Raw genomic sequence first — 27,122 nt, 5'->3', positions numbered from 1 at the left:
CAGAAACATAACTTGGATTGGCTTTTCCTCCTTCGTGCTTCAAGCCTCCCAGCACATACTCCTGTTCCTTGGAATCATTTCCCAATGATTTTGTGCAGAATTTGTCTCGGGGCGGGGGAGTGGGGAAGGAGAACAAGCAGAGTTGTGTTATCACCAGTCATTAAGTATTTTGACTCTCACTGCAGTACATAACTAAAACCCTATGGAAAGTTTCACGTCTAAAAAGGAGAGGTGTACAAGAATATTCATTATGGCAGAATAGAAAAAAAAACTCCATATGTCTATCAGAGAATGGATTATATAAATTTTGTTACATTTTACATTCAGTGAAAATAAATGAATTACATCAAGACAGATGACTCAAACAAAATGAGCCAATAATAGTAATTTTCAGATAATAAAGTTTGACCAGATATATGTAGTTCAAAAACATGCAAAACTAAGCGATATATTGCTTGAAGTTAAATACATATGTGTTAAAATTGTCAAGAAAACCAAGAAGATTGTAATTCAGGATAGGGTTATTATGGGGCAGGTCAGGGAAAGGCCGAGGGTTACACTGGAGAGGCTCACACAGAGCTCCGTTGATGTTAATCGTATGTTTCTCATGCTGGTACTTAAGGAGTTATCATTATTCCTTATATTTCACACTTATGTTTTCAGAATGAATAAAATATCATCAAAAGATTTTAGGTTTGATATTAAGAAATTAGTTTTATTAAGGGTGACTATGAAATCCTTTCACTGGCCAAACCAAGTAAGTCATTCCAGAAATGAGCTCAGGAGAAGGCTGTGCCCCTGGCTGAGGAAATTCCAAAGCTTAGAGGACAGTCTCTGGAAGACAAGGCCTTGATTTAACACATTTTCCTTTTAAGTGGTTTTTCTTCTGTCAGTCACTGGATGATTGATTAGGTGTGACAACAGGATGCTTAAAAAAAAAAAGAGGGTCGCCTGAGTGGCTCTCAGTTGGTTGAGCAACTGCCTTTAGCTCAGGTCATGATCCCAGAGTCGTGGGATCGAGCCCCACATCAGGCTCCCTGCTTGGCAGGGAGTCTGCTTCTCCCTCTACCTGCTGCTCCCCATGCTTGTGCTCTCTCTGTCAAATAAATAAATAAAGAAATAAATCAAACAAACAAACAAACAAACAAACAAACAAGAACCTGTTACTCAAAAGTGTGGTGTTTGGTGTGGAAGCACCAGCACCAGGTGGGAGCTGATTGGAAATGCAGCCTCTACACCCCACCTCAGACCTACTGATTCAGAGTCAGAATTTTAATAAGATCTCAGGGTGGTTCCTGTGCACATGAAAGCTTGAGAGGCACTAGTCCAGAAGTCCTTTGGCTGGGCCTGCAGAAAGCAGGAGAGGAGGAAGCACATGCAAGTTCCTCCGGTTTAACTGTAGCAGATCTGTGTCTTCCATGGCCCTCTCTTTTTTGGCCCACATATTTATAAGTAGAGACTTTATTTATTTATGCTTCTCTCCTCTTTCCAACTGTACAGGGCTGTGGCTTATCCATTCAATAAAAACTTACTGAGCGGGGCGCCTGGGTGGCTCAGTGGGTTAAAGCCTCTGCCTTCGGCTCGGGTCATGGTCCCAGGGTCCTGGGATCGAGCCCCACGTCGGGCTCTCTGCTCAGCAGGGAGCCTGCTTCCTCCTCTCTCTCTCTGCCTGCCTCTCTGCCTACTTGTGATCTCTGTCTGTAAAATGAATAAATAAAATCTTTAAAAAAAAAACTTACTGAGCTTCTCTTAAGCGCTGAGGATACGGTAAGTGAATAAGATGGCATGGCTCAGAATATCAAGGAGTTTACAAGATACAGATACTAAATGAGTAATTGGAGTCTGTTTAAAAGACACAGTTTAATGGGAAAAGAGCTGGAGATGGGGAGGCAGAGAAAGCTTTAGAAAAGAAAGTAATCTCAGAAGGCACATGTACGTGAGATGTGGGTGCACTGGGGGATTATTCCAAGCACAAGGAATACCCATGAGTGTTCTTTGGACATTTATATGTGTATATCCCATGACTTGCACTGTTCTTGGCATACAATAAGTACTTAATAAGTGTTTGCAGAATCAGTGTGTGTTCTGTCATATCTCAGACAACTACTCTCTGGCATGGGAGATACTGGAAACTTTCCTTTCCTTTCCAAAGGAAATAAGATTCCTTAATGGGGAAATGAGAAGGAAGAGAGCTGAGTGTTGTGCAAATTGCTAAATTGGAACTGTGAGTGGGAACGAAAAATTGATTTACATGAATTTTCCTCCCTGAAGCAACTTGACAATTTATTCTGTTCTGGAGAATTTTCAGTTTTTGGCTTTAAAACCAAGCTGTTCCTTATTCTGAATTTCTTGGCCTGCTGTGAAACTAGCATTTAGTGTCTTTTACAGCATACCCTGATTAGGTCATGGAAATTCACAGCTAGATCAAACCAGTATATGGAAAATTTGAAACTTTCACTGCCCATTTTACTTCACGGTGTTGGAAGGTGTTATGAAACATTGATTTTTAAATCCATTTTTTCAAAAGCAGTATTATCTAAACATAATTGCAATCATTTATTGAACACTTACTATATGTATATTACAGAGCAAAATCCTCATATTAACTCTGCAAGAGAGTAAATTGAGCCATATGAATATTGCCAAATATTAGCAATTCATATGGTTCAACTTAATTTTGTCTTCAGACTCCCATCTTTGAAACTTGGTAAAGAGGTTAGAGAATCACTGACAGCCATAGCCCTCCTCCAAAATTAAGCATGGAGTTTTTTTTATAGATGAGATCCTGAGAGAGTTACAGCTACTTAATAACAACTATCTGTCTTACCCAGATTGGTGCAAGTGCTCTGTGTGTCTGTCATGGTTGTTTACACATTGTACTGAAGTGGTTTACAATCCATTTCTCCTGCTAGACGGAGTTTCTTGAGAGTGGAGGTTTTGTTTTTTTTTTTTTTTTTCTGTCTTGCCCATTTTTGTTTCGTTGTGCCTAGAGTGAAAAGAATTCGTTAACTTGAAATCTTAACAAAATTTCTGTGGAAACTTAATAAATACCATTGATTTGTTACTGGAAAAAGCATGGTAATCTCTCCACTGGGGCTTTTGCATTTTAGAATCATTCCAAAGAATACTGCATTTGGCATTCTTGAACTCCTAGGAGTTTATCTATGTACAATTATGCAGAAATTGTTCTCGACCCCCCCACCCCACCCTCACCCGCCCCTGGAGAAAAGTCCAAAGGTGCTCTCTCACCTCCCTCACCTCCTTTTGATATTTCCTTAAATGGCATCTTTTCTGTCGCCTTCCCTGAGCACCCTATTTAATACAAGCCATCCCTCAAAGATCTTTCCGCTCATCCCTCTCCCCCATAGCACCTGTCACGTGATAGTTTACATTTTGCTTATTTCTTTTGCATATTTTCTTTTCCACCCTCCAGAATGTAAGCTCATATGTGATTTTTCACATAGGCACTGAAGAGACAAAATGTTTTACTTTTGAACAAAATGGATAGGTATTTGGTGGTGTGGGCCCCAATTTTCTCTTCAGCTTCTAAAGGACATGGTGACCTGGCCTGGTTTGGATCTTATTTGCCTGAGTATTGAAGAACCACATCCCCAGTGGTCTGTAACCCATTGTCCGGATAATTAATTACGGGGCGGCCCACACGTGGCCTCAAAGTCACTTGTCCCCACGTTCCTCCCCGCTGCTCTCCGGGGGCGACCCATCAAAGGCCTGGGGACCCAGATGCAACCGCCTTAGTTCCTTTTCTCCCAAGAGAGATAGTGTCTTCCTGCTTCGGTTCTGGGGGATGGGGTTGGATGGAAAAGTGAATATTCCGACCCGAGCCCGGGGTAAGGGACGGGGAATGGGCGTGTCTATAAATTTTAGGCCTCAGGCCTGCAGCCCGCACCGCAGGCAGCTGGAAAGCGGACTGCTCCGGTCACCGCGAGGTACCCACTGAGAAGCTCCTGCAAGCAACTGGGGAGACCTGGGCTGAGCGCTTCAGGTCCCGCCCCTTCACCTCACCGCCCCCTCCTCTCTTTGGGAGGCCTGGGGGCGGGGTTTGTTTACTCCCTGCACGCACCGCCGACCTGGCCAATCCGTGGGGAGCGGCGCCTTACGTCACCCATCCCGAGAGCCAATCGGAGCTCACCGTGCTGCTCCGCCGCCAAAGCTTGCGCGGGGGAAGCGGGGCCGCGGCTGGGTTGGGTGAGGGCAGACGAGGCAGTCGGTGAGACTGCCTGCAGCCGCCGCTGCTTCTCGGCACGCGGGCGCGCTCTGACCCTTCCTTTTTGGGCTGCCTCGCGGGCGCATGCACGGTCGGCGTCCCCCGGCCTCGAACTCCAGGGCCTCGCCGGGCAGGCCGCGGATCTCCCACCCCTTCCCCCAGTGTGAGTCCGCCGGGACTCGGCCGCCGCCAAGCGCGGGCGCCACAGGAACGGCGGCGCCAAAGCCGCGCCCCAGGCTCGGAAGAACCGCCCTGAGTGGCAGCCTCGTCCTCTGCAGCCCAGCGGCGGTAAGGTCCGGGGCTCGGGCTCGGGGCCGCGTGTCGAGGGCCTCTGGACCCGGCCCCTCGTGTTCCCGGGCAGGTTTCCCTCCCTGTGCGTCGGGGCCCCCTCGGTACCGCTAGTCCCATCTATTTGTTCCCATGCGTTCGCTTAGGCCTGGCCGAGTAACCCCTAAGTGTCGGGGGGGGGGGCGGGGGGAGAGTCGGAAACCCGAGAGCCCCCCCCCCCCCCCAGCACATTGGGAGGAGGCCCGGTCCCCGTGTCACGCCTCGTGGGAGAGAGGGAGTGCTGCTCTCTACTTTCTCGGTCTGTTCAGGTCGTCAGGGCACAGCGATGGCTTCTGAGGCTGGTTTTCTGAGTTTTCCGCCGTTCATGACTCACACGCCTCCATCTGTTTTTACCAGGTGTACTTCAGAGTTAACAGAGCGTTCTGCGCTTCTGAGAACCTTATATCCCGCAGAAGGGAACTTTTCTCTAAAGTAGAGGATCGCTTTTGGGGCCCACACTCCCTTGAGAGATTCCAGAGCTAAGACGCCTCTCCACAGAGAAGTGTAAAGGTTTTGTAGGCTCTCCGAAACACACTTTAGCTAAGTGGATGAGCGCTCAGTCTCTGGTACCAGCTTGTGTTACCTTAGATTGTGTGGTCTTGGGTCTTAATCTGTAAAATAGTAACTGCCTGTTCCAGGTATTTCGAGGAGCAAATGGACCAGTCTGTGGAACGCATTTGGAACCTAGCTCACCGCATATTAAGTGCTCTGCATGAGTTAGGCATTTTTATTATAGTCTACCATGAATGCCGGTTCAGAAAAGTGCCCTGCATTGTTGTTTCTCTTTTTCTGAAACAGTTAACAGGCTCATCCTTTTTCATATTTACTGCCGATGCTCCCTTTGAGCCTTTGATACGTTTCTCTTCCTCATTCTATCTCAGAGGGCTCAGACTCCCTGTCCCACTTATTTGCTCTCTTTTTAGTAAGTCAGTAGCTCATTCTCTTCCTTCCCCATTCTCCCCTAAATCTTAGTTTTATATATTTTCATTTGACTTCTATAGCCTAATTTTTTTCTGGGCCACTCTTCTTTTCTCGTAATGGTTTGAAATTATCTTCACCTAGTAAATATAAAGTTACTAATCTGTTCTCTTTACACTGTAGTCCTGACCCAATCTGTGTTCAAAATGAAATATAAAATAATTTTAGTTGATCTGACATTGCATGTTGCTTTCTCATTTCCTTGGTTAGCCTATAATATAGCTAAAGCTTTATCTCTATCCTGTTACTATAATCAATCTTTAATAGTAGTGCCTATTCTCACATAACACCAGGAGAAAAATCAAACGCGTAGACCTGGGATTCTATCACCCTTGTGTACTGGCTCTGAATGCTTTTGTTATTTATTAGAACATCTTGTGCCTGGAACTAGAGTCTAGTCTACTGGCAGACATGGTGTCTCTAGCTCTGTTCTGGCCGTACAGTTGCAGTTTCAGCAGTGTGGCACCTATATTTAATAAAGGCCCAACACTTACCAGACTTTGTTTTGAGTTCTCTTTATTTCTAGTTGTTTAAGAGGGAAAGCAGAATTTTCAAGTGTGTAATACTTCATATTCTGCGGTCACATAACTTTCTCCCCAACTCTTTTTAAATGTGTAGTCCGACTGGCACTTTCAGGTTTTTCCCTTGCAGCCAAAAATCTTAACTATCTGAGCTGAGTTGCTCTCAATACAACTTGAAATTGGATGTACAGATGTTTATCCTTAATGGGAGAAACATTTGTGGATGAAAATTATACACTAAAAGATACCCTAAAGGATTCAAAGATTGTTTTTTAGAATTAGGTATTGAAATGTGAATGTACTTTTGCTTTTTTTTTTTTTTTATGATAGAAAGACTGGGTTTGTTTTCTTGCTGTTGATAATTTATGTTTTATAAAAAATGCATGATCTTCACATTGCACCACAGCATTTTAAAGCCCTTTTAGATATTTGAGAGGTTTAGAACACAGTGAGGAGACAGACTAAGCAAAAATTAAATTCATGGTAAAGGTAGTAAATGAGAACCCAAGTATTCTGACTTCTAGTCTATTGTTTCTTTGTCTGTCAGTCTTAACAGTTAACCCAGAACAAAGGATAAGAAGGGAGAGTTTAAAATGAAGTTTTAAAAGCAGAGCAGGGGGACACCTGGGTGGCTCAGTTGGTTGGACAACTGCCTTCAGCTCAGGTCATGATCCTGGAGTCCCGGGATCGAGTCCCGCATCGGGCTCCCGGCTCCACAGCGAGCCTGCTTCTTTCTCTGACCTTCTCCTCGCTTATGCTCTCTCTCACTGTCTCTCTCTCAAATAAATAAAAAAAAATAATAATAAAAAAAAATAAAAGCAGAGCAGGGAAATTCTTAATATGGGTATTATACTAGATGTTGAGTAGTACAGTACATTAGCATCTTATTTTTATTTTTATTTTATTTATTTTTTAAAGATTTTATTTTATTTATTTGTCAGGGACAGAGGGAGAGAGAGCGAGCAAGCACAGGCGGACAGAATGGCAGGCAGAGGCAGAGGGAGAAGCAGGCTCCCTGCCAAGCAAGGAGCCCGATGTGGGACTGGATCCCAGGACGCTGGGATCATGACCTGAGCCGGAGGCAGCCGCTTAACCAACTGAGCCACCCAGGCGTCCCTAGCATCTTATTTTTAAACTTAAGTATGTTTCTTTTGAAGGTTAAATAAGTCATACTATCTAAAAATTTACTCACAGTTTATGTCAATTGGCAAATTTTACTTCACTTTTTTTCTTTGTCATATTTTAGACTCTTACTGCAAAATGTATTGTAATGGATCTCAGAAGAAACTAGAAAGCATAGAGTTGAGTTTTTTAAGTCATAGAATTATAAGTTGTAATAAATTTAAAAGATTATTATATATACTTGCCTTTTCATATTTGAATCCTTTCCATTTTGATCTGAGACATCTTACTGTAGGGTGGGGCATGAACGGATTTAAAAGTATATTTATGAATTCTTGGAACAGGATGCAAAATTATATGCATTTGTGTATTTTTTTCTGGAGAGAAGATTCGGAGTTATCTAGTTTCTGAGGCATAGGTATTTGGACATACAGTATTTGGGTATATGATTTCCTTTGCTGAACCAGAAATTCCATCCTCACTAGTTTTTGTTCTGTCTTTTCCATAAGTAGGTTTTCAGATATTTTAAGATACTTATTATATTCCATTAATTCTTCTCTAGACAAAATATTCTCCATCTTTAACCTCTTCTGATGATTTTAGTGTTTTGATTTGAGGCTCTTTCCATTACTGATGGCTTATATGTGCATTTTTTTCAGTTCATCCATACTCTTCTTAAAATGTGGTACCCACAGATATTAACCAGTAGAGAAGACCATAAGTTACCTCTCTGATTTTAAAACGTGTACTTTAAGAAAAGATTTGCTTCTTTGGCAACCATATTGCCCTGTTAATTCATAATAATGTCCTGGCTAAGAAGACAGACTCTGGAGCTAGCCTGCTTGGGTTTAAATCCTAGCTCTACAGCTTATCAGCTGGGTGACCTTGGGTAAATTATGTAAACATTTTTTGGGCTGCAGTTTTCTCATCTGTAAATTTTTTTTTTTTTAATTTACTGCATTTTAAAAAAGGCTTTATTTATTTATTTGGCAGAGAGAGAGCATAGCAGGGGGAGTTGCAGGGAGAAGGAGAAGCAGGCTCACAGAGCAGGGAGCCCGGGGCGCCACTTGATCCCAGGATCCCGAGATCATGACCTGAGCTGAAGGCAGACACTTAATAACTGAGCCACCCAGGGCCCCTCCTAAAAGGGGGTTTATAGTAGTACCTGTCTCATAGGATTGTAATTGAACACCTTATGTAAAGCATTTAGGATGGCACTTAGCATTTAAGTGCTGTATACATTACCCATTATTACTGATTTTGTAGTCAACTAAAATTCTTGAGTTGTTTGTCTGTGTTCTCCCAGTTCTTTAATAGGATTTTTTTGGGGGGTAGAACTTTATATTTATCCATATTAAATTTTATCTTGTCAGATTGGTTCCATTCTGTTGAATTAAAAAAAAAAACTGATTTGGTCATATGATAAATATGGGCTTATTTATTTAACCATAGATTTGATAAACTATACGTTTGATAATGCTGACATTGCCTTCATGCATATCTTACTAAAATGTTGACTAGGCAGGGCTAAGAACAGAGGTTGGCTCTGCTAGAGACCTCTTTTAAGGTTGATTAGAAAAACTCAATTCTTTGGCTCAAGTTGTTCAGTTAGAAATCCCGCTAATTTAGCATTATTCACCTCAAATATTTCCAATTTTTCACAAGAAATATACAAGAAACTTTAACAATTGTCTTCCTAAAACCCGGATAACTTTATGTACTTCATTTAAAAAAAAAAATCCTACCAGATGACTCTATATACTACTAAAAAATCCTGTCACTTCAGTAACTGTCAGGAAAAGAGCCAGTTCTCTGTCATTATATGTCCCTAATTAACACTACATTGGACAGTATAAATATATAGTAATGTGTGTTGGTTACTACCTTTTCTATGTTCACAGACTTAACTCAGTAATGATTCTAGAATCCTGGCTAGACTTACATTAAACTTCAAGAAGGTTGACAGGAGGGGCGCCTGGGTGGCTCAGGGGGTTAAGCCTCTGCCTTTGGCTCAGGTCATGATCTCAGGATCCTGGGATAGGGTTCTGTGTTCAGCAGGGAGCCTGCTTCCCCCTCTCTCTCTGCCTCTCTGCCTACTTGTGATCCCTTTCTCTCTGTCAAATAAATAAATACAATCTAAAGAAAAAAGGTTGACAGAATCTTCTGTCTCTCTCTCTCTCTCTCTTTTTTTTTCCTTACGTAGGCTTCACACCCAGTGTGGAGCCAAAGCAGGTCTCAGACTTAGGACCCTGAGATCAAGACCTGAGCTGAGATGAAGAGTCAGATGCTTAACTGACTGAGCCACCCAGGTGCCCCACTCCTTTTTTTGAATAGCAGTACTGCATATCCTGTCTTTAGCCTTATGGCAACCTCTCCTGCCTGCCATAGTTTCTGAACAGTTGCCAACAGCTGTGTGGAAATTCCATCTGGAGCTGCATACCTTTTTGAAGGTTTACTTGGAACAGTTAGGAATTCTCTGTAATCTTCTTATTTATGTTGAGCTTTGGTTTTCATTAATTCATTGATTAAATTTATTAAATGCCCTTTTACACAGAATACCAGTGTTTGTTTCACCCCATGCAATCTGAGAGAATTTTCTTAATAGGGATGCCTAAAGCAAAAAGGTAATCCTCATCTGTGTTTCTCTGTTCCTACTGTTAACATAGTCTGGGCCTCCCTCCTTTCTTCTCTTGCCTGTAGTAATAGCTTCCCGTTGACCTACCCTCTAATCTTTTTCTGTTTTTAATGCTTAAGCATTACAGCCAGAGTCATCTTTGTTTTTAAAATCTGTGGATTTCTTTAAAATCTTTTCTTCCCCATTGGAATAATCTGTAATGATTTAATTAGATGTTTAATTTTCAGTACTTTCCATCTCCCTTAGTTTTTCTGTTTACTGTCCTTTTAAATTCAAGCCCCTTACCACCTCACCCCTTTAACCTTCCTCATTCTTAGGGATAATAGGAACCATCAGTCAGATAAGCATGGAGAGACGGTGACTCCCACCAGCTGGTCTTTGCTGTGAGTCACTCTGTAGACAGATAATGGAGTGCTTACTATGTTACAGGCACTCTGTGAGGCACTGAGTTGACAAAGGAACATTACATAACTTTAGCCCTTCAAAAATTCTAAGTTCAGGGAGGGGTGCCTGGGTGGCTCAGTCAGTTAAGCGTCCCATTCTTGATTTTGACTCAGGTCGTGATCTCAGGGTTGTAATATCCAACCCCTGCGGGTTCAGTCTGTGCTCCACTCTCTCTGTGCTGGGCATGGAGCCTGTTTAAGATTTTCTCTCTCCCTCCGCCCCTGCCCCCCACCCCAACCCTGCTTAAGCTTTCTCTTGCTCTGGGGGTGCGGGGGGGAAGCTAGTGCAGGGAAAGATAGAATAGAGGAAAGGATTTGGAGAATGAAAAATCTTTTTTTTTTTTTTAACACTCAAAAACATAATTTTTTTTAAAAAAGATTTTATTTATTTATTTGACAGAGATCACAAGTAGGCAGAGAGAGAGGAAGGGAAGCAGGCTGCCTGCTGAGCAGAGAGCCCGCTGCGGGGCTCGATCCCAGGACCCTGGGATCATGACCCGAGCCGAAGGCAGAGGCTTTAACCCACTGAGCCACCTAGGCGCCCCAAAAACATAATAATTTTTAACAGATTTTGTGTTACTTTAAAAAAGAGCTAAGTATGTTATTACTGAAGAATGAGTTTGTTAAGGGGACCACTTCAGTCCTAGTTAAGTTAAATCAAATTGTAAAATAGCAAACCTATAAATGTGGGAAAATAGTACATGTTTCAAAACTGCCAACATAAAATGTTTAATCGAAACTAGAAGCCGAAGGGGGCTGGGAGCCTGGGCAGAAAGCTGTGCAACGGGGGGTGGGAGGTACAGGCCTCTAGTTATGGAATGAGTAAGTCATGGGGATGAAGGTACAGCAGAGACATTATGGTCAGTGGAAGTATAATAGTGTCGTATGGTGACAGATGGTAGCTGCACTTGTGGTGAGCATAGCATGATGTATAGAGATGTTGGGTCACGATGTTATACACCTGAAACTACTCTAACATTGTGTCAACTATACTTCAATAAAAAGGTAAATAAAAGTGAAAATTTACAATAAATAAAAGCATAAAAGTAGTTCTGTAAACCTATTCCCACTTTCTCAAAGGCTCCATTGTTTGAAGGACACAATGAGCTGCTGCCTTCAGAAAAACCAAAAAACCAAAATACTGGAGGCACTAACTTCTCTTTTATAGTTCACATGAGAGTGGACACTTAAAAATCAATTTGTTAAGTTTTTCTTCACAGCATCCTTGAAATTGTGATGGTAATATAAAACAACCTATAAAAGAAAAGGATTTATTAAATGCTGTTCAAAGGAGAGAAAGGTGGTGGTGATAAGCAGTTTCGCTCAGAACACATACAACTAACAAATGGTGGTCAATAAAGTGACTTTTAGGTTAGTAACTATTTGGAAAACCTGTCAGATAAGTAATTCTGCACTAATTAATATTTTTAAGCAATAATATCTTTATAAGTAGAAAATTTTGTGAGCATAATGATTACGTATTTTTAAGTTGGACAAATCAGTATTTATAGGCAACAGAATGTATTAGCTGTGCAGGCATTGCAAGAAATAAACTGAAAATCAGTGTGAAAAATAAGATCATTATGTATGAAAAGCAGTAAAATATTTTCTAATGTTAACATTCTGACTAAACTTGCCATTAAATTCATACTATTCCAGACATACTATATCACAGTTATTGTAAAAATAGCTACTCAAGTATTCTCTCTTCCTGAATCGAATTATTTTCTTTTATTGTTAGTGTATCAGATCCAGTGGTAATCTTGGGATAATCAGGACTGTTAGATACTACAATTCTAAGGAAGATCTGTTTTGAGTTACTAGTTTTGTAGACGAGTTGAAGTTGGGAACGAGTTCAAAACAATTGAATTTCCTCTTTTGACATTAAGTGATAAGTTTCAAGAAACTGAAATGCTAAGCAAAGACATGTGAAATTAATATTAAGTAAATGACTTTTTAGGAAGGGGTCACTGCAAACAGAACACTTCTTCCTCATAACAAAGAAATTCTAAGAGAGATGTAAGAGAGATCTAGTAAAGAAAATAAGAGATCTTATTGATATAAGCAGCTCATTGAAAAAAATGAAATCCTGTTTATAAGGCCATTCCTCCATAATCTGCAAAATGTAAAAGATCGCAATATATTTTCTAGGATTAAGTAAGAAGATAAAGATCCACGGTCTGAATATTTTGTATTCATTATGAATTTATAATGGCTTACTTTACCCAGCACCTACTATGTGACAAGGATCTCACTTAATTCTCCCCCAAAGTGTAGGACATATGTTTAATGCCTTTCATTTTACAGATAAGGACACAAGTTACTTTACTGGGATCAGAAAGGCAGTAATGGCAGAGCTAGGGCTGAAACATGAATCTCTATGACTCTAGTGCTAGTCAGTTCACTATGTTGCCTTACTAAAATACTGTCCTAGGACTTGAACATTCATCTTAGAACCCAACGGTTTTTTTTTTTTTTTTTTTTTTTTTAAAGATTTTATTTATTTATTTGTCAGGGACAGAGGGAGTGAGAGCGAGCGAGCACAGGCAGACAGAGAGGCAGGCAGAGGCAGAGGGAGAAGCAGGTTCCCTGCCCAGGAAGGAGCCCGATGTGGGACTCGATCCCAGGACGCTGGGATCATGACCTGAGCCGAAGGCAGCCGCTTAACCAACTGAGCCACCCAGGCGTCCCAACCCAACGGTTTTTATAGCTTCTTCCTCATTGGTCTTTCCAGTAGAGTTTCTGTTTTTCTGGAGTGTTGTGAATTCATCCAAATATAGGTGAGTGAGTAACTTAAAAATTAGCCATTGTTTTTGACTGATAATTTCACTGCATCACTGTTTACTAACTTAAAAAATAGACAGTTTCTGTGTAATGTATGTGCTATCTTAGATTCAGCTGTATTTCAGTTAATTGGTTAAATCATGATTATGAACTGTGTGAATCTATTATACTGATGGGTTTGCTGCAAATAAAAATAAGTACATACTTAGATAAGGCATTAACCTAACTTCTTTGTTACATGAATAATTTTATGTTATTGTAAGGTCTATATTATGTGTCACATGTCCTTTTGAATTGTTCAAAAATTAAATATATGTAGCCTAAAAGAAAAATGAATTTAATGAAGTGATGTAAAGTCTTGATGTTGGGATGAAAGAAGAGAAAAAGGCTAAAAGTGTTTCCAGAAAGTAAGAAGAATAAAAATATAATTGCAGATAACAGTGGCAGTGTTTAGTGTTAGTCACAGAGCAGGAGTATGATGTATTTCACAGTCACAGATGCAGTGGCCAGTTCAGTTTATGTCTGGGAAATTGAATAGGTAACAAGAAAGTAAGTGTATTTAAAAGTAAGATTGATGGTGCATATCTTCATCAAAGTAGAATATTTAGCACAGAATGATTTTTTTTTCCCTCTTCGCCTTTAATTCTAGGCATATATTGAAGCATTCGATCAAGCTGCTGAAGGGAACTCAGACTGGCTATCTGTGTATCTTAATATGGGAACTCTCTGACTTATTTAGTACTTATTTCTGTTTCTGTAAAACTCACTCCAGTCTTTCACTCTGGAAACAAACAGTTTGACTCAGATTGGCCTTCAAAGAAAACAGAAAACTATTACATTAATTTGATTTACTTTTACATGAAACTTTCTCTGATTATTTTTTTTATCGTCTTAACTACCTCAAGGGTAGAATAATAATTCTCAGCCCAGCATCTAGTTATTTATTAGGCTTCCTAGAACAATAGGCAGAATATGAAGCAGTTTTTTGTGTTGTGGCTAAAGCAGTTTTGATGAATTTTACGTAGTTAATCTACATCTATTTTAAGTAACCAGTCTGTATTTGGTATTATTTCTATGTCCTGGATTGGAAGTTCTCACAGTTTACGTTTTCTAGTGGTTACTGTGTGTGAATCTTACTGTATCCAATATTCCCCATTAAGACACTTCCTATTTTATCTATTCTTTGTCTTAAGAGTGTGCTCCAGGAGATCAGGTAGGTAAGAATAAGGAAATAAAGTAGGCCAGTTGTGCTTTCTGGATTCTTCTGGGCTTAGGGTCGCAGGTTTGTCTTTTTGGCTTCTTGTATTAATATTTGGCTGTTACCAATTTAAAATTTTTCTTTTTTTTTTTTTAAGATTTTATTTATTTATGTGACAGAGAGAGACAGCAAGAGAGGGAACACAAGCAGGGGGAGTGAGAGAGGGAGAAGCAGGCTTGCGGCAGAGTGGGGAGGAAGTCCAGTGGGGGGCTCGATCCCAGGACCTTGGGATTATGATTGGAGCTAAAGGCAGCTGCCTAATGACTGAACCACCCAGGTGCCCCAATTTTAAAATTTTTTAAGAGAAAGACTCTCTTTATATTTTTAGTCCCATTCTCCAGAGTTAAACTCATGGTTTTTTTTTTTTTTTTTTAAACTGCACTTTTTATTGAAAAGTGGTAGATTTTTAAAATTCCACAGATTTTCACTAACTAAATAACAGCTGTATAACCAGCACCCTAGATCCAGAAACAGACCATTACCAGCACCATAAAATCCCTTTGCAGTCATGAATGCTTCTAGAGAACTACCCTAACTTCTAAGAGCATGGATTGGTAAATAACCATAACCACATCTACTTTTAGTCCTTTTGATGATTATCACTCTTAATGGTATAATTATTGCCCTGTTTCTTTAAAAAAAAACTTTCTATTTTGAACTAATTTTAGAACTATAGGAAAGTTGTAAAAGTTGTACAGAGAGTTTAATTATGTCCCTCAGCCCATTTCCCCTAATGTTAACATTTTATATAATTGTAGTATAATTATTGAGAGTTAGAAACTAACATTGGTATGATATTGTTAGCTAAACTACAGACCATATTTGAATTTCATCAGTTTTTTCACTAATGACATTTCCTGGTCCAAGATCCTGTGCAGGTTCCCATATTGCATTTTTTGTTATTTTTTATTTTTTATTGAGCCACAGTACAAAGTTTATTGAATGATAGTACAAAGCTCCCGAAGAGGGAGGGGACTGAAGAGAGTTGCCCCCCACATTGCATTTAGTTGTTATTTCTATTTAGTCTTCTCTTTTGCCTCACAGTCTTCAGTTTTTCTTTGTTGCATGACTTTGACACTTTTGAAGAGTACTGATTATGTATTTTTCAGAATGTCCTCTATTTGGGTTTGTCCATTGTTGTCTCATAGAAGTGCAGTTATGCATTTTTGGTAAAAATACCACAAAGAATAATGTGTCTTTCTTTCACAGAACATCATGTCAAAGGGTTCATCATGTCAAAATATTTTATCATTAGTGATGTTTACTTGGCCACTAGGTTAAGTTGATGGATGCCTGCCTTCATTTTTTTACATCCAGATCTTTAATCCTTAGGAATTTATTCTTGCATATGGAGTGAGATATGGCTCTAATTTTATCTTTTTCAAAGTGACTACCTAGCACTTTTTATTAAAAAGTTCATCTTTTTAACTGGTACAGAAAAGCATTTGAGGGAATCCAGCACTCTTTTATGACAAAAACACTCGACAAACTAAGAACAGAACAAAGCTACCTCGACATAATAAAGGCCATATATGGAAAGCCCACAGCTAACATCATACTCTGTGGTGAAAGACTAAAAGCTTTTCTTCTAGAGGCACCTGGTGGCTCAGTCAGTTGGACGTCAGACTCTTGATTTCGGCTTGGGTTGTGATCTCGGGGTCATGGAATTGAGCCCTACAGCAGGCTCTGTGCTAGGCAGAGAGTCTGCCTGGGATTCTTTCCCTCTGCCCCTCTGCCTGTGCAGCGTGTGTGCCCTCTGTCTGTTTCTCTCTCTCTTTCAAATAAATCTTAAATAAAAGCTTTTCTTTTAAGTTTGGGAATAAGACAGGGATGTCTGCATTTACCACTTCTGTTTAACATAGTACTGGAATTTCTAGCTAGAGCAATTAGGCAAGAGAAAGAAATAAAAGGCATCTAAATTGGAAAAAAGAAGCAAAATGGCCTCTGTTATTAGATAATAAGATATTATATGTAGAAAATCCTAAAGATTTTGCATACAAAAACCTGTTAAAACTGATAAGTTCAGCAGAGTTGCAGGATAAAAAATCACCACACAAAAATCAGTTGCATTTCTGTACACTAACACAGTGAACAATTTAAAAGGAAATTAAGAAAATTCCATTTAGGATAGCATGAAAAAGAACGAGATACTTGGTACACTAGTACACTGAAAGGTACAAAACATTGCTGAAAGAAATTAAAGAAGACACAAATGGACAACCTGGTCATGGATTGGAAAACTTAGTATTGTTAAAAGACACAAAATGATGTACAGATTCAATGCAATCCTTATCAAAATCCCAGTGATTTTTTTATGGAAATAGAAAAATCCATCCTCAAATTCATATGGAATCTCAAGGGACCCTAAATAGCCAAAACAATCTTAAAAGAGGACAGAGCTAGAGGACTCGCCCTTCTCAGTTTCAGTACTTATTGCAAAGCTTCAGTAATCAGACAGTTAATCAATAGAATATAATGGTCCAGAGTAAATCCTTGCATATATGGGCAATTGATTTTCAACAAGGGTGTCAAGACCCTTTAATGGGGAAGTGGCAGCCTTTTCAACAAATGATGTTGGGAAAACTGGATATCCACATGAAAACGAATGAATATGAACCTTTCTTTATACCATACACAAAAATTAACTCAAAATGAATCAGAGACCTAAATTTAAGAGTAAAACTACACAACTCTTAGAAGAAAAGGTAGGGAAGAAACTTCATGACATTGGATTTGGTAAAGATTTCTTGGACCGGGGCACCAAGGTGGTACTTGTTTAAGTGTCAATTCTTGATTTTGGTTCAGGTCATGATCTCAGGGATTTGAGGTTGAGCCCTACATGGGGCTCTGCACTCAGTGTGGAGTCAGCTTGAGATTTCTTTCTCCCTCTCTCTCTGCCCCTCCTGCTCTCTCTCTCTCTCTCAAATAAATAAATAAATAAATATTTTTAAAAAAGATTTCTTGAACCTAATACCAAAAGCATAAGTGCCAAAAGTAAAAATAGGTAAATTGGACTATATCAGCATCAAAAGACACCATCAACAGAGTGAAAAGACAACCTGTGGAATGGGAGAAGATTTGTAAATCATATATCTCTTAAGGAGTTAATTCTAGAATATAGAAATTGTTCCAAAAAACAACTAACCAACCTGATTGAAAATGGAAAAGGACTTGAATAGACATTTCTCCAAAGAAGATATACAAATGGCAAACCAGCATATGAAAACATGCTCAAAAGCACTAATTACTAGGAAAATGCAAATCAAAATCACAAGAGATAGTCACCTCACATTTTTTAGGATGGCACCTATAAAAAAATAGAGAAAAAATAGTGTTGGCGAGAATGTGGAGAAATTGGAACCCTTGTACACTGTGTTGGTGGGAACATGAAATGGAACAGCAGCTACCATGGAGAACGGTTTGGAAGTTCCTCAGAAAATTAAGAATGGAATTACCATATGTTTCAGCAATTCCACTTCTGGGTATATACTTAAAAAAAGTGGAGTTTTGGGGTGCCTGGGTGGCTCAGTTAAGCATTTGACCTTTGGTTTTGGTTCAGGTTATGATCTTAGGGTTATGAGATTGAGCCCTCCCTGCATCACGCTCTGAGTCTGCTTCAGCATCTGCTCTGCATCAGCACAGAGTCTGCTTGAGATTTTCTCTCCCTCTGTCCCTCCCTCCGCTCACATACATGTACACACAGACTCTTTCTCTCAAATAAAATCTTATAAAAGAAGTAGAGTCTTGAGGTATTTGTGTACCCATGTTTACAGAAGGTGGAAGCAACCCATGTGACTGACCATCAACAGATGAATGGATAAGCAAAGTGTGACAAATACATACAAAGAAATATTATTCAGACTTAAAAAAGGAAGAAAGTTCTGACACACACCATAACATGGATGAATCCTGAGGACATTATGCTAAGTGAAATAAGCCAGTTTCAAACAGATAAATACTGTATGATTCTACTTATATTCTACTTAAAGTAGTCAGAATCATAGAGACAGTAGAATGGTGGTTGTCAGGAGCTGGAGGATGGGAATATGTGGAGTAACTGTTTAATGGTTATGGAATTTGTTTTTCAAGATGACAAGAGTTCTGGAGATTAGTTACATGAAATGTGAATATACTTGATGCTGCTAAACTCTACCCTAAAAAAATGGTTAAGACACTAAGTTTTAGGGTTACCTTACTAGCTCAATTTATAGAGCATGCAACTTTTTAAGTAGTCTCCACACCTGGAGTGAAGTCTGGCATGGGGCTTGAACGCACAACCCTAAGATCAAGACCTGAGCCAGGATCAGGAGTTAGATGCTCAGCTGATAGAGCCACCCAGGGACCCCGAGCATGCAACTGTTGGTCTTGGGATGAGCCCAGGTTGGGTGTGGAGCTACTTTAAAAAAAGAAAACAAAAAGATAGTAAATTTTATGTTATATGTATTTTACCACAATTTTAAAAGTCATCTGGGAAAAAAGTCCACCTTTACTCAGTGATTAGAGATGCCACCTTTGTCAGATAGAAAATTTTCATATATATTTGGGTCTAATTCTGGACTTCCTATATTGTGTCACTGACCTGTTAGTCTATTCATGCATCTGTACCACAATATTTTAATTACAGAAGCTATATAGTATTTTTAATGTCTGGTAAGGCTGTTTCCATATTTTTTTTGGTAATTTCTTGGTTATTCTTGAATGTTTTCCATATCAACTTTATTTTGTGTAGTTTTTATTTAAAAGATTTTATTTATTTATTTGACACACAGAGAGAGATAACAAGTAGGCAGAGAGGTAGGCAGAAGCAGAGGGAGAAGCAGGCTCCCTGCTGAGCAGAGAGCTGGATATGGGGCTTGATCCCAGGACCCTGAGATTGTGACCTCAGCCAAAGGCAGAGTCTCAACTCACTGAGCCACCCAGGTGCCCCAGTTTTTTTTGTTTGTTTGTTTGTTTGTTTTTTCTTAAGCAGGCTCCATATCCACTGTGGAGCTTGAACTTAAGACCCTGAAGTCAGAAGTCACATACTCTGCTGAGTGAGTCAGCCAGGCGCCCCTCTATACCAACTTTAATATCAATTTGTCTCACCTCATAAAATGGCTTGTTAGTATTTTTTTTTAAAGATTTTATTTATTGGGCGCCTGGGTGGCTCAGTGGGTTAAGCCTCTGCCTTCGGCTCGGGTCATGATCTCAGGGTCCTGGGATCGAGCCCCGCGTCGGGCTCTCTGCTCAGCGGGGAGCCTGCTTCCTCCTCTCTCTCTCTGCCTGCCTCTCTGTCTACTTGTGATCTCTCTCTGTCAAATAAATAAATAAAATCTTTTAAAAAAAATCTTAAAAAAAAAAAGATTTTATTTATTTAGTTGACAGAGAGAGATCACAAGTAGACAGAGAGGCAGGCAGAGAGAGAGAGGAGGAAGCAGGCTCCCCGCTGAGCAGAGAGCCCGATGCGGGACTCGATCCCAGGACCCTGAGATCATGACCCGAGCCGAAGGCAGAGGCTTAACCCACTGAGCCACCCAGGCGCCCCGGCTTGTTAGTATTTTTGGGGGGATTACATTGAATGTGTAAAATTAGGGAGAATTTACATCTTTATAATGTGCAGTTGTCTTACCCAAGAACAGGATATATCTTTCCATTGTTCATGTCTTTACTGTCTTTTAGGAGTTTTAAAAAATTTCCTCAAATAGGTTTTTTTTTAAAAGAGCTTTATTGAGAGAGATAATTCACAAAAAAATTTACCTTTTAAACTGTACAATTCAGCCATCTTTCATATATTCCAGATATGTGCAACAATCACTACTACCTAATTCCAAAACATTTTCATCACCCCAGGAAAAAATGATGTATCCATTAGCAGTACTCCCTATCCCCTTCTCTCTCCTGCACTTGACAACATATCTACTTTATGTTTCTATAGATTTTCCTACTCTGAATATTTCCTGTAGATTGAATCATACAACATGTGACCTTTTGTGACTGGCTTCTTGTACCTAGCATAGTTTTTTGTAGGTTTTTTCTTTCTGTAAAATGTATTAGTACTCCATCGCCTTTTTATTGCCAAATAATACTCTGTTGTGTGACTGTACCACGTTGAGTTTATCCATTCATCAGTTGGTGAACATTCGGGTTTATTCACACTTTCTGTGTGAATAATTAAAATTATGCTACTGTGACCATTCATTTACAGGCTTTGTGTAGACAGATGTTTTCAGTTCATACCTAAAACTTGTGTAAGTTTTTTACATTTCTTGTTATCTGTTCTTAAGTATTTCATCTTTGCTATTGAGTTGTCTCTACCATTATAATCCTACTACTTACTGATTTTTGTTTTTGTATTTTTATTGTTATTGTTGCTGCTGCTATACATAAGTTAAATTCAACTGTAATTTAACATTAGTTCTGTTCTTGCCTGGTTTTGGTGTAAAGGTTATGCTGACCTCATCAAACAACGTGTTGTTTAGAAGAGAATTCTTTGGAAGAAATGTGTATTCTTTAATTTGGGGGACAGGTTTCCATATATGTATCTTAGATCAAACTTACTAATTTGTTGATGAAATTTTATATACCTTTACTGACTTTTCTTTTTTGTCTATTTGGCTCATCATTACTGAGAGATATGTGTTAAAATCTTCTTGTATAATTGTAGGTTTCTCAGCTTCTACTTGTATGTTTGTCATTTTTTGCCTTAACATTTGTAGACTATGTTATAAAATACTTTCAAATTTAGAATGTCTTCCTGCTGAAAAGAACCTTTAATCATATCCTCTTTATCCTCTGTAATGCTCTTATACAGACCATTTGTCTATTTATAGAGTCACATTGTCTTTCTGATTTTGTTCTGTTACTTTCTCTGAAGGTATGTTTTTGATATGTCTCTTACAAAGAACAGTTGGATTTTGTTGTTTATTTTAAGCCTGATGTGTAAAGTCTTTTAACTAATGAGTTTATTTATGAATTTGTATTTATTTTTACTACCTATGTATACTGCTTTTTCAGTGCTGCTTGTTTTTAGATTTATTTTTAGAGGTGGGGGAAGAGCAGAGGGAGAAGGAGAATCTCAGGCAGACTCTCTGTGGAACTTTGAGAACCATGCAGGGCTCAACCCCACAACCTTAAGAACATGACCTTAGCTCAAACAAAGAGTTGGGACACCCATCTGACTGAGCCACCTAGGTGCCCATCTTTCTGTGCTGCTTCTGTTCTTCTTTCCTGTGTGCTTTTGATGATTGTTTTATACTTTCAGTAGTTGTCTTTATATTTTTAGGGAGTATATTTAATTTAACCCAGTATTTCCTAAATAACACCAGGCCCATAGAATTCTTTAATTCTGATCAAGCTTCTCCCTTCTCACAGTATTTTTGTCCAGGCTGTATTTCCTCCTGTTTCCTGTCCCCCATTTTTCATTTTCTAAAATTATTCAGTATAGCTACTGTACAGATGATGTTCATTTATATATACTCATTTCTTTTTTATTCTTTTGTTCCTCTTTCTTTTGCATTTTCAGTTTAGTTTCCATTTTCCTGAATTATATTTTTTGAATGTCTCTTTATTGAATGTCTACAAAGGTAAACCTATTGAAGATGTGTTTATTTCACCCTTATTTTGAAAAATAGTTTAAAATTCTAGCTGGCTATTATTTTCCCTTACTTGGCACCTTAAAAATTTACTTCACAGTGTTTTTGCTTTTAATGTTGTCTAGAAGTCCTCTGCAGTCTAGTTGTCTTTCCTTTGTTTTTCTCTCTGATTTTTCTCCAGTTTTTTTTTTTTTTTTAATTGTGGTCAAGTACACATAACATAAAGTTTATGATCTTAGCCATTTTTTTAAAGATTTTATTTATTCATTTGACAGACAGAGATCACAAGTAGGCAGAGAGGCAGGCAGAGAGAGAGGAAGGGAAGCAGGCTCCCTGCGGAGCAGAGAGCCTGACGCAGCGCTCAATCCCAGGACCCTGAGATCATGACGTGAGCCGAAGGCAGAGGCTTTAACCCACTGAGCCACCCAGATGCCCCTGATCTTAGCCATTTTTAAGTGTACAGTTAGTTCAGTGTTAAGTACATTCATACTGTTGTGCTACAATCACCACCATCTCCAGAACTGTTCATCTTGAAAAATTGAAACTCTTTTCTCATTAAACAGTATCTCCCCATTCTCCCCTCCCCTTTGCCCCCAACAACCTCTATTCTACTTTTATGATTTTGACTACTTTGAATAGTCATGTAAGTCCTGTAAGTAGAATCATACAGTGTATGTCTTTTGTGACTGGCTTATTTCACTTGGTGTAGTGTCTTCAAGGTTCATACATGTTGTAGCACGTGACAGAATTTCCTTCTTTTTAAAGGCTGAATAATATTCTCATCATAGCGATCTGCCACAATTTGTTTGACCATTTATCTTTTTTTTTTTAAAAGATTTTATTTATTTATTTGACAGACAGAGATCACAAGTAGGCAGAGAGGCAGGCAGAGAGAGAGAGAGAAGATGAAGCAGGCTCCCTGCGGAGCTGACAGCCCGATGTGGGGCTTGATCCCAGGACCCTGGGATCATGACCTGGGCCGAAGGCAGAGGCTTTAACCCACTGAGCCACCGAGGCGCCCCCCATTTATCTTTTGATGGACACCTGGGTTACTTCCAAATTTTAGCTACTTTGAATGCTGTTGTGAGCATGGGTATGCAAATATCTTTGTGAGACCCTGCTTTCAGTTTTTTTGAGTATAAACCCAGAAGTGGGATTGCTGGATCATATAATCCTACTTCTCTTTTTTTGAGGAACTTCCATACTGTTTTCTAGAGACCATTTTGTATTCCTACCAGTAGTGCAGAAGAGTTCCAGGTTTGTTTTTTTTTTTTACATCCTCACAATACTTTCTGTGTTGTTTCCTTTTTTTTTTTTAAAGTGGTCACCCTAATGGGTATGAGGGTGGTACCTCACCATGGTTTTATTTTGCATTTCTTTAATGATTAGTGATGCTGAGTGTCTTTTTATGTGCTTGACAATTTGTATATCTTCTTTGGAGGTCTATACAAGTCCTTTGTTCATTTTTGAATCAGATTGTTTGTTTTTTAGTTGTTGCATTTTAGGTGTTCTCCGTATATTTTGGGTTTTGATCCCTTAAATATATGATTTACAGATATTTTCTCCCATTCTGGGGTGGCCATTTTACTTTGCAGATAATGTTTTTTGGTGCATGAAATTAAAATTTTTTTTCCTTAAACCCTATTGCTTTTTTCTTTTTTTTTGCTTATACTTTTGATACGATTATCTGCTCTTAGGATCTCTTTCTTTTTAATGTTTTGTGGAGTCTAGGTGAATGGTTTTTGTTTTGTTTTTAATTGGAGGTCATTGTGATATCTGAATCTGAGTCTTTTTAAATCTTTTTATTCTCCTGATTCCTATAGTCCAGAGCTAGAGGGAGACATTTTCTTGTCTTTTCTTAAATGTTGGTTGATTTTCCCCTCTCCCTAGTCCATCCTTTGACTGAGAATGTATGAAAGGGGGTGGGGAGCCTCATTTCCAATTCTTAACTTCATGTAGTTCCCAAGGCCTTGTCTGTTGTCACTGTAGAGCCATTAAAAGCTGAGTTTTGGTTAATGTTGAAAAATTCCTCCATGGCGGCTGAAAGCTTTGTTTTTTTGTGAGCTCAGTGTTTGAGAGAATATTTAATTTCTCCATTTCTAGATCTTTTGTTAAAGTTTAGAGATCATTTATTTCACTGTGTTGCTAGAAACAGAAATGTCATACTTTTGTATAGTTTCTTTCCTTTTTTCCTCTTTTCCTTTTCTGTAATTTGTAGTTGGGCATTCTGGATTGGTGTTCTTAATTTTTAACTTTTTGCTCTACTTTGTGTTTTGATAGGTTTCCGACCTATCTTAAAAAAAAGGGGGGGGGTTCTGGGTGGCTCAGTCAGTTAATCGTCTGCCTTTTGCTTGGGTCATGATCCCAGGGTTCTGGAATTGAGCCCCAGATTGGGGGTGAGGGTGGGTCCTTGCTCAATGGGGAGCGTGCTTCTCTCTCTCACTCTGCCTGACACTCCCCCTGCTTGTCCTTGTGCCTGCTCTTTCTGTCAAATAAATAAAAAAATTTTTAAAAGCTTTAAAAAATAAAAATTAAAAAATATTTGACTTATTTATTGGATTAGGGTGAGCATGAAGGAACACACAGAGGGAGAGGGAGAAGGAGACTTCCTGCTGAGGAGCTGCATGCAGGAGGGATCCTAGGACCCTGAGATCATGACCTGAGGCAAAGGCAGGCACTTCTTGAGCCACCCAGGCACTGCTCTACCTACCTTTATTTTGCTTTTTTCTCTCTCCCTCTCTGCCCTTCCTTCTTTTCCTTTTTTCCCCTTTTTTCTTTTACACTTTTTATTAATTTGTTCTACTGTTGTTTTGTTAATTTGGTCTTTCATTGCACACTCAAGGCTTTTCTCAATTGTTCAGTAAACTTTGGCCATCTGTTCAGATTAAAGAGTAAGGCAGTAGAAAAAGCTCTATGGGGAGTTGTTTACTGCAAATCTTAACACAGCATGATTGAGTGATTGCAGGTCTTTTCTCTTGGGTCAGATTCCCCATGGAGAAGTGTGCTTGATTGGCCTCTGTTCTGAAGCTGATTTGGAGGATAGAGCTGGGTCCACTGTTCAGTATGTAAATCTTCATTTAGCCTCTTTGTGTTAGGATATGACACACAACCTTGTGTGTACCTGCTTTCTACATCCTGTCTGATTTAGTGTTAAGAATATAAACACTTGTCTCTTGCTAGGGGGCAGGAGAAGAAGTTTCTTGGCTACATGGTAGAATTTCTGAGTTTTTCTTATTCAAACTTTTGACCAGTATTCCTGTTTTCAGCCCCAAGCCAGACTCTTACCTTCAGATGTCTCCAATTCTTGAGCATTTCTGTTGTGCTTCTTACTGGTTTTATACCTCCACCGACCCTCACACACACAGGTTTGGCTTGTCTGTTTTACCAAGCCAGTTACTATTCAGTGGTCCTCTAGCTAGCTTCAAAAAGCTTTATTTATGTCTTTCATCAGCTATGGTCTCCTTTCATTATATATATGTTAATAAAGGTTTTTTTGATGGGCTTGTCCTTTTTTAGTCCTTTAGCGTCATTTTAGTGTAGTTTCAGAAGAAAACGGAAATAATCCTGTGTTCATAATTAACCATAAAAACGTTATAATAGGGGCACCTGGGTGGCTCAGTGAGTTAAGTCTGCCTTTGGCTCGGGTCATGATCTCAGGGTCCTGGGATCGAGCCCCGCATCGGGCTCTCTGCCCTGCAGGGAGCCTGCTTTCCCCTCTCTCTCTGCCTGCTGCTCTGCTTACTTGTGATCTCTCTCTGTCAAATAAACAAATAAAATCTTAAAAAAAAATTAAAAGACAAAAACCTTATAATATATTTCAGTTCTGTTATATGCACTTAAAAATAGTGTTGTTATAAATTCAGGAATTTCTTTATCTTCCTTTTCCATTGTTTATTTCAGTTTCATATCATGGGTGAAGAGTAGAAGCATAGGTAAATAGAGGAGGGAATGCAGGAAGGCAAGGAGAGAGACCTAAGGAGGAAAATCAGGTTTGTTAATAACTAAGGTCAGAGACAGATACCTACCGAGTGAGAGTTTAACGAGGTAATATCGCCATCTTCTGGTTTTTAAGAAACTGTTCTCTAATTTTCTAATCCCAGATCTAGCTAGCTAACTTGGATTGAGTGTCATCAAATTTAGTGAATTTGGTCTTGTTTAGTTGTTCTTTATCCTGTTGTAAAAAAAAAAAAAAAAAAAGACTTTTCTTTCTTTATACAGGATTTGATTACAATATAATAATTATGTCTTTTCAAGCTCCCTAAGGGAGGAGTCTGTCTAAAATATTATGAAAACCATACTGTTTCTCTATGATGCAGATGATTATTTCTACTTATGAAAATGGAAGCATTGTTTCTTTGAAGATAAATACAGAATTTTTAAAAGTTAGTATATTATATAGGTAGTTTGTGTTCAAGGTGTAAAATACAAAATGTGTAAAGGGTATAAGTAGTCATCCTACTGTTATTTAATACTGTAGTCAAAGGAATGTGTTCTTTCCATTCTGCTGTATAGCCTGCCAGTCCCATTGACTCAGAGATTGTCTTTTTCCAAAAATGCTAGTATGCCACACATACGTCTCTATAACTTGGCCCTTTTCACTGTGAATACTTTACACTGGAGGTCATTCCATATCACTACTCCATGTGCTCCCTCATTCCTTTTTTTTTTTTTTTTTAAATGTGTAGCAGTCTTGTTTTAAAGTTTTTTTTTTTTTTTTTTTTTATTTGACAGAGAGAGATCACAAGTAGGCAGAGAGGCAGGCAGAGAGAGAGGAAGGGAAGCAGGCTTCCTGCTGAGCAGCGAGCCCGATGCGGGACTCGATCCCAGGACTCTGGGATCATGACCTGAGCCGAAGGCAGCGGCTTAACCCACTGAGCCACCCAGGCGCCCCCCTCATTCCTTTTTTTAGGCCATGATTTCTTCAGCCTGTCTACTATTGGTAAACAGTTGGGGTTTGTCTTATTTTTTGCTGTTGAAATGATACCATAGTGAGTATCCTTGTGTGTGTGTGTGTGTGTGTATTTGTGTGTGTGTATACATATATATTTTTTCATGTTACTCTATAGAAAAAAACTCAGGATATATGCATTTACAATTTTCATTTATATGGTGAAATTACCTGCCAGAAAAATTGTACCTATTTATTCTCGCACTAGCAAAGTATGAAAAAGTCTGTTTTTCTCCATCCTTCTCAATATAATATACTCAATATAACCTATATATATTTCAGTATAATAAATGATCTATAATATCAATAT

The 27,122-nt window shown here is 39.1% G+C and overlaps 2 protein-coding genes across 6 annotated transcripts in view; one reads left to right on the top strand and one right to left on the bottom strand.

Moving 5' to 3' along the window:
- Positions 1–2,822: 2,822 nt before the first annotated feature.
- Positions 2,823–5,250, bottom strand: LOC125097590 (uncharacterized). The gene is made up of 4 exons (XM_047725416.1): positions 5,246–5,250; positions 4,907–5,042; positions 4,151–4,623; positions 2,823–2,986 (listed from the first exon to the last, which is right to left on the bottom strand). The coding sequence occupies exons 1-4, from the start codon at positions 5,248–5,250 to the stop codon at positions 2,890–2,892; spliced, it is 711 nt and encodes a 236-aa protein (XP_047581372.1). The 3' UTR covers positions 2,823–2,889.
- TFDP2 (transcription factor Dp-2) overlaps positions 4,208–27,122 on the top strand; it is a 202,032-nt gene continuing 179,117 nt past the window's right edge. For 2 of the 5 annotated variants that reach the window (XM_047726703.1, XM_047726692.1), the window contains exon 1: positions 4,211–4,513. The gene's annotated coding sequence lies outside the window, so the exon portion shown is untranslated. Of the gene's footprint in view, positions 4,514–27,122 lie in introns of all 5 variants that reach the window. The other 3 variants (XM_047726713.1, XM_047726683.1, XM_047726746.1) reach the window with 3 other exon arrangements.

The sequence above is a fragment of the Lutra lutra genome, chromosome 1 (genome assembly GCF_902655055.1).
Source record: "Lutra lutra chromosome 1, mLutLut1.2, whole genome shotgun sequence".
NCBI classification, from domain to species: domain Eukaryota; kingdom Metazoa; phylum Chordata; class Mammalia; order Carnivora; family Mustelidae; genus Lutra; species Lutra lutra.
The sequence above is the reverse complement of the archived record's forward strand: the minus strand, read 5'-3'. Positions and strand labels throughout refer to the sequence as shown.

Coding starts and splice junctions, on each gene's coding strand:
- LOC125097590 (XM_047725416.1), bottom strand. Junction 4,624..4,906: donor TTAACTCTGAAGTACACCTG/GTAAAAACAGAT, acceptor AGATGGGACTAG/CGGTACCGAGGGGGCCCCGA. Junction 2,987..4,150: donor TTTGGCGGCGGAGCAGCACG/GTGAGCTCCGAT, acceptor TTTTCACTCTAG/GCACAACGAAACAAAAATGG.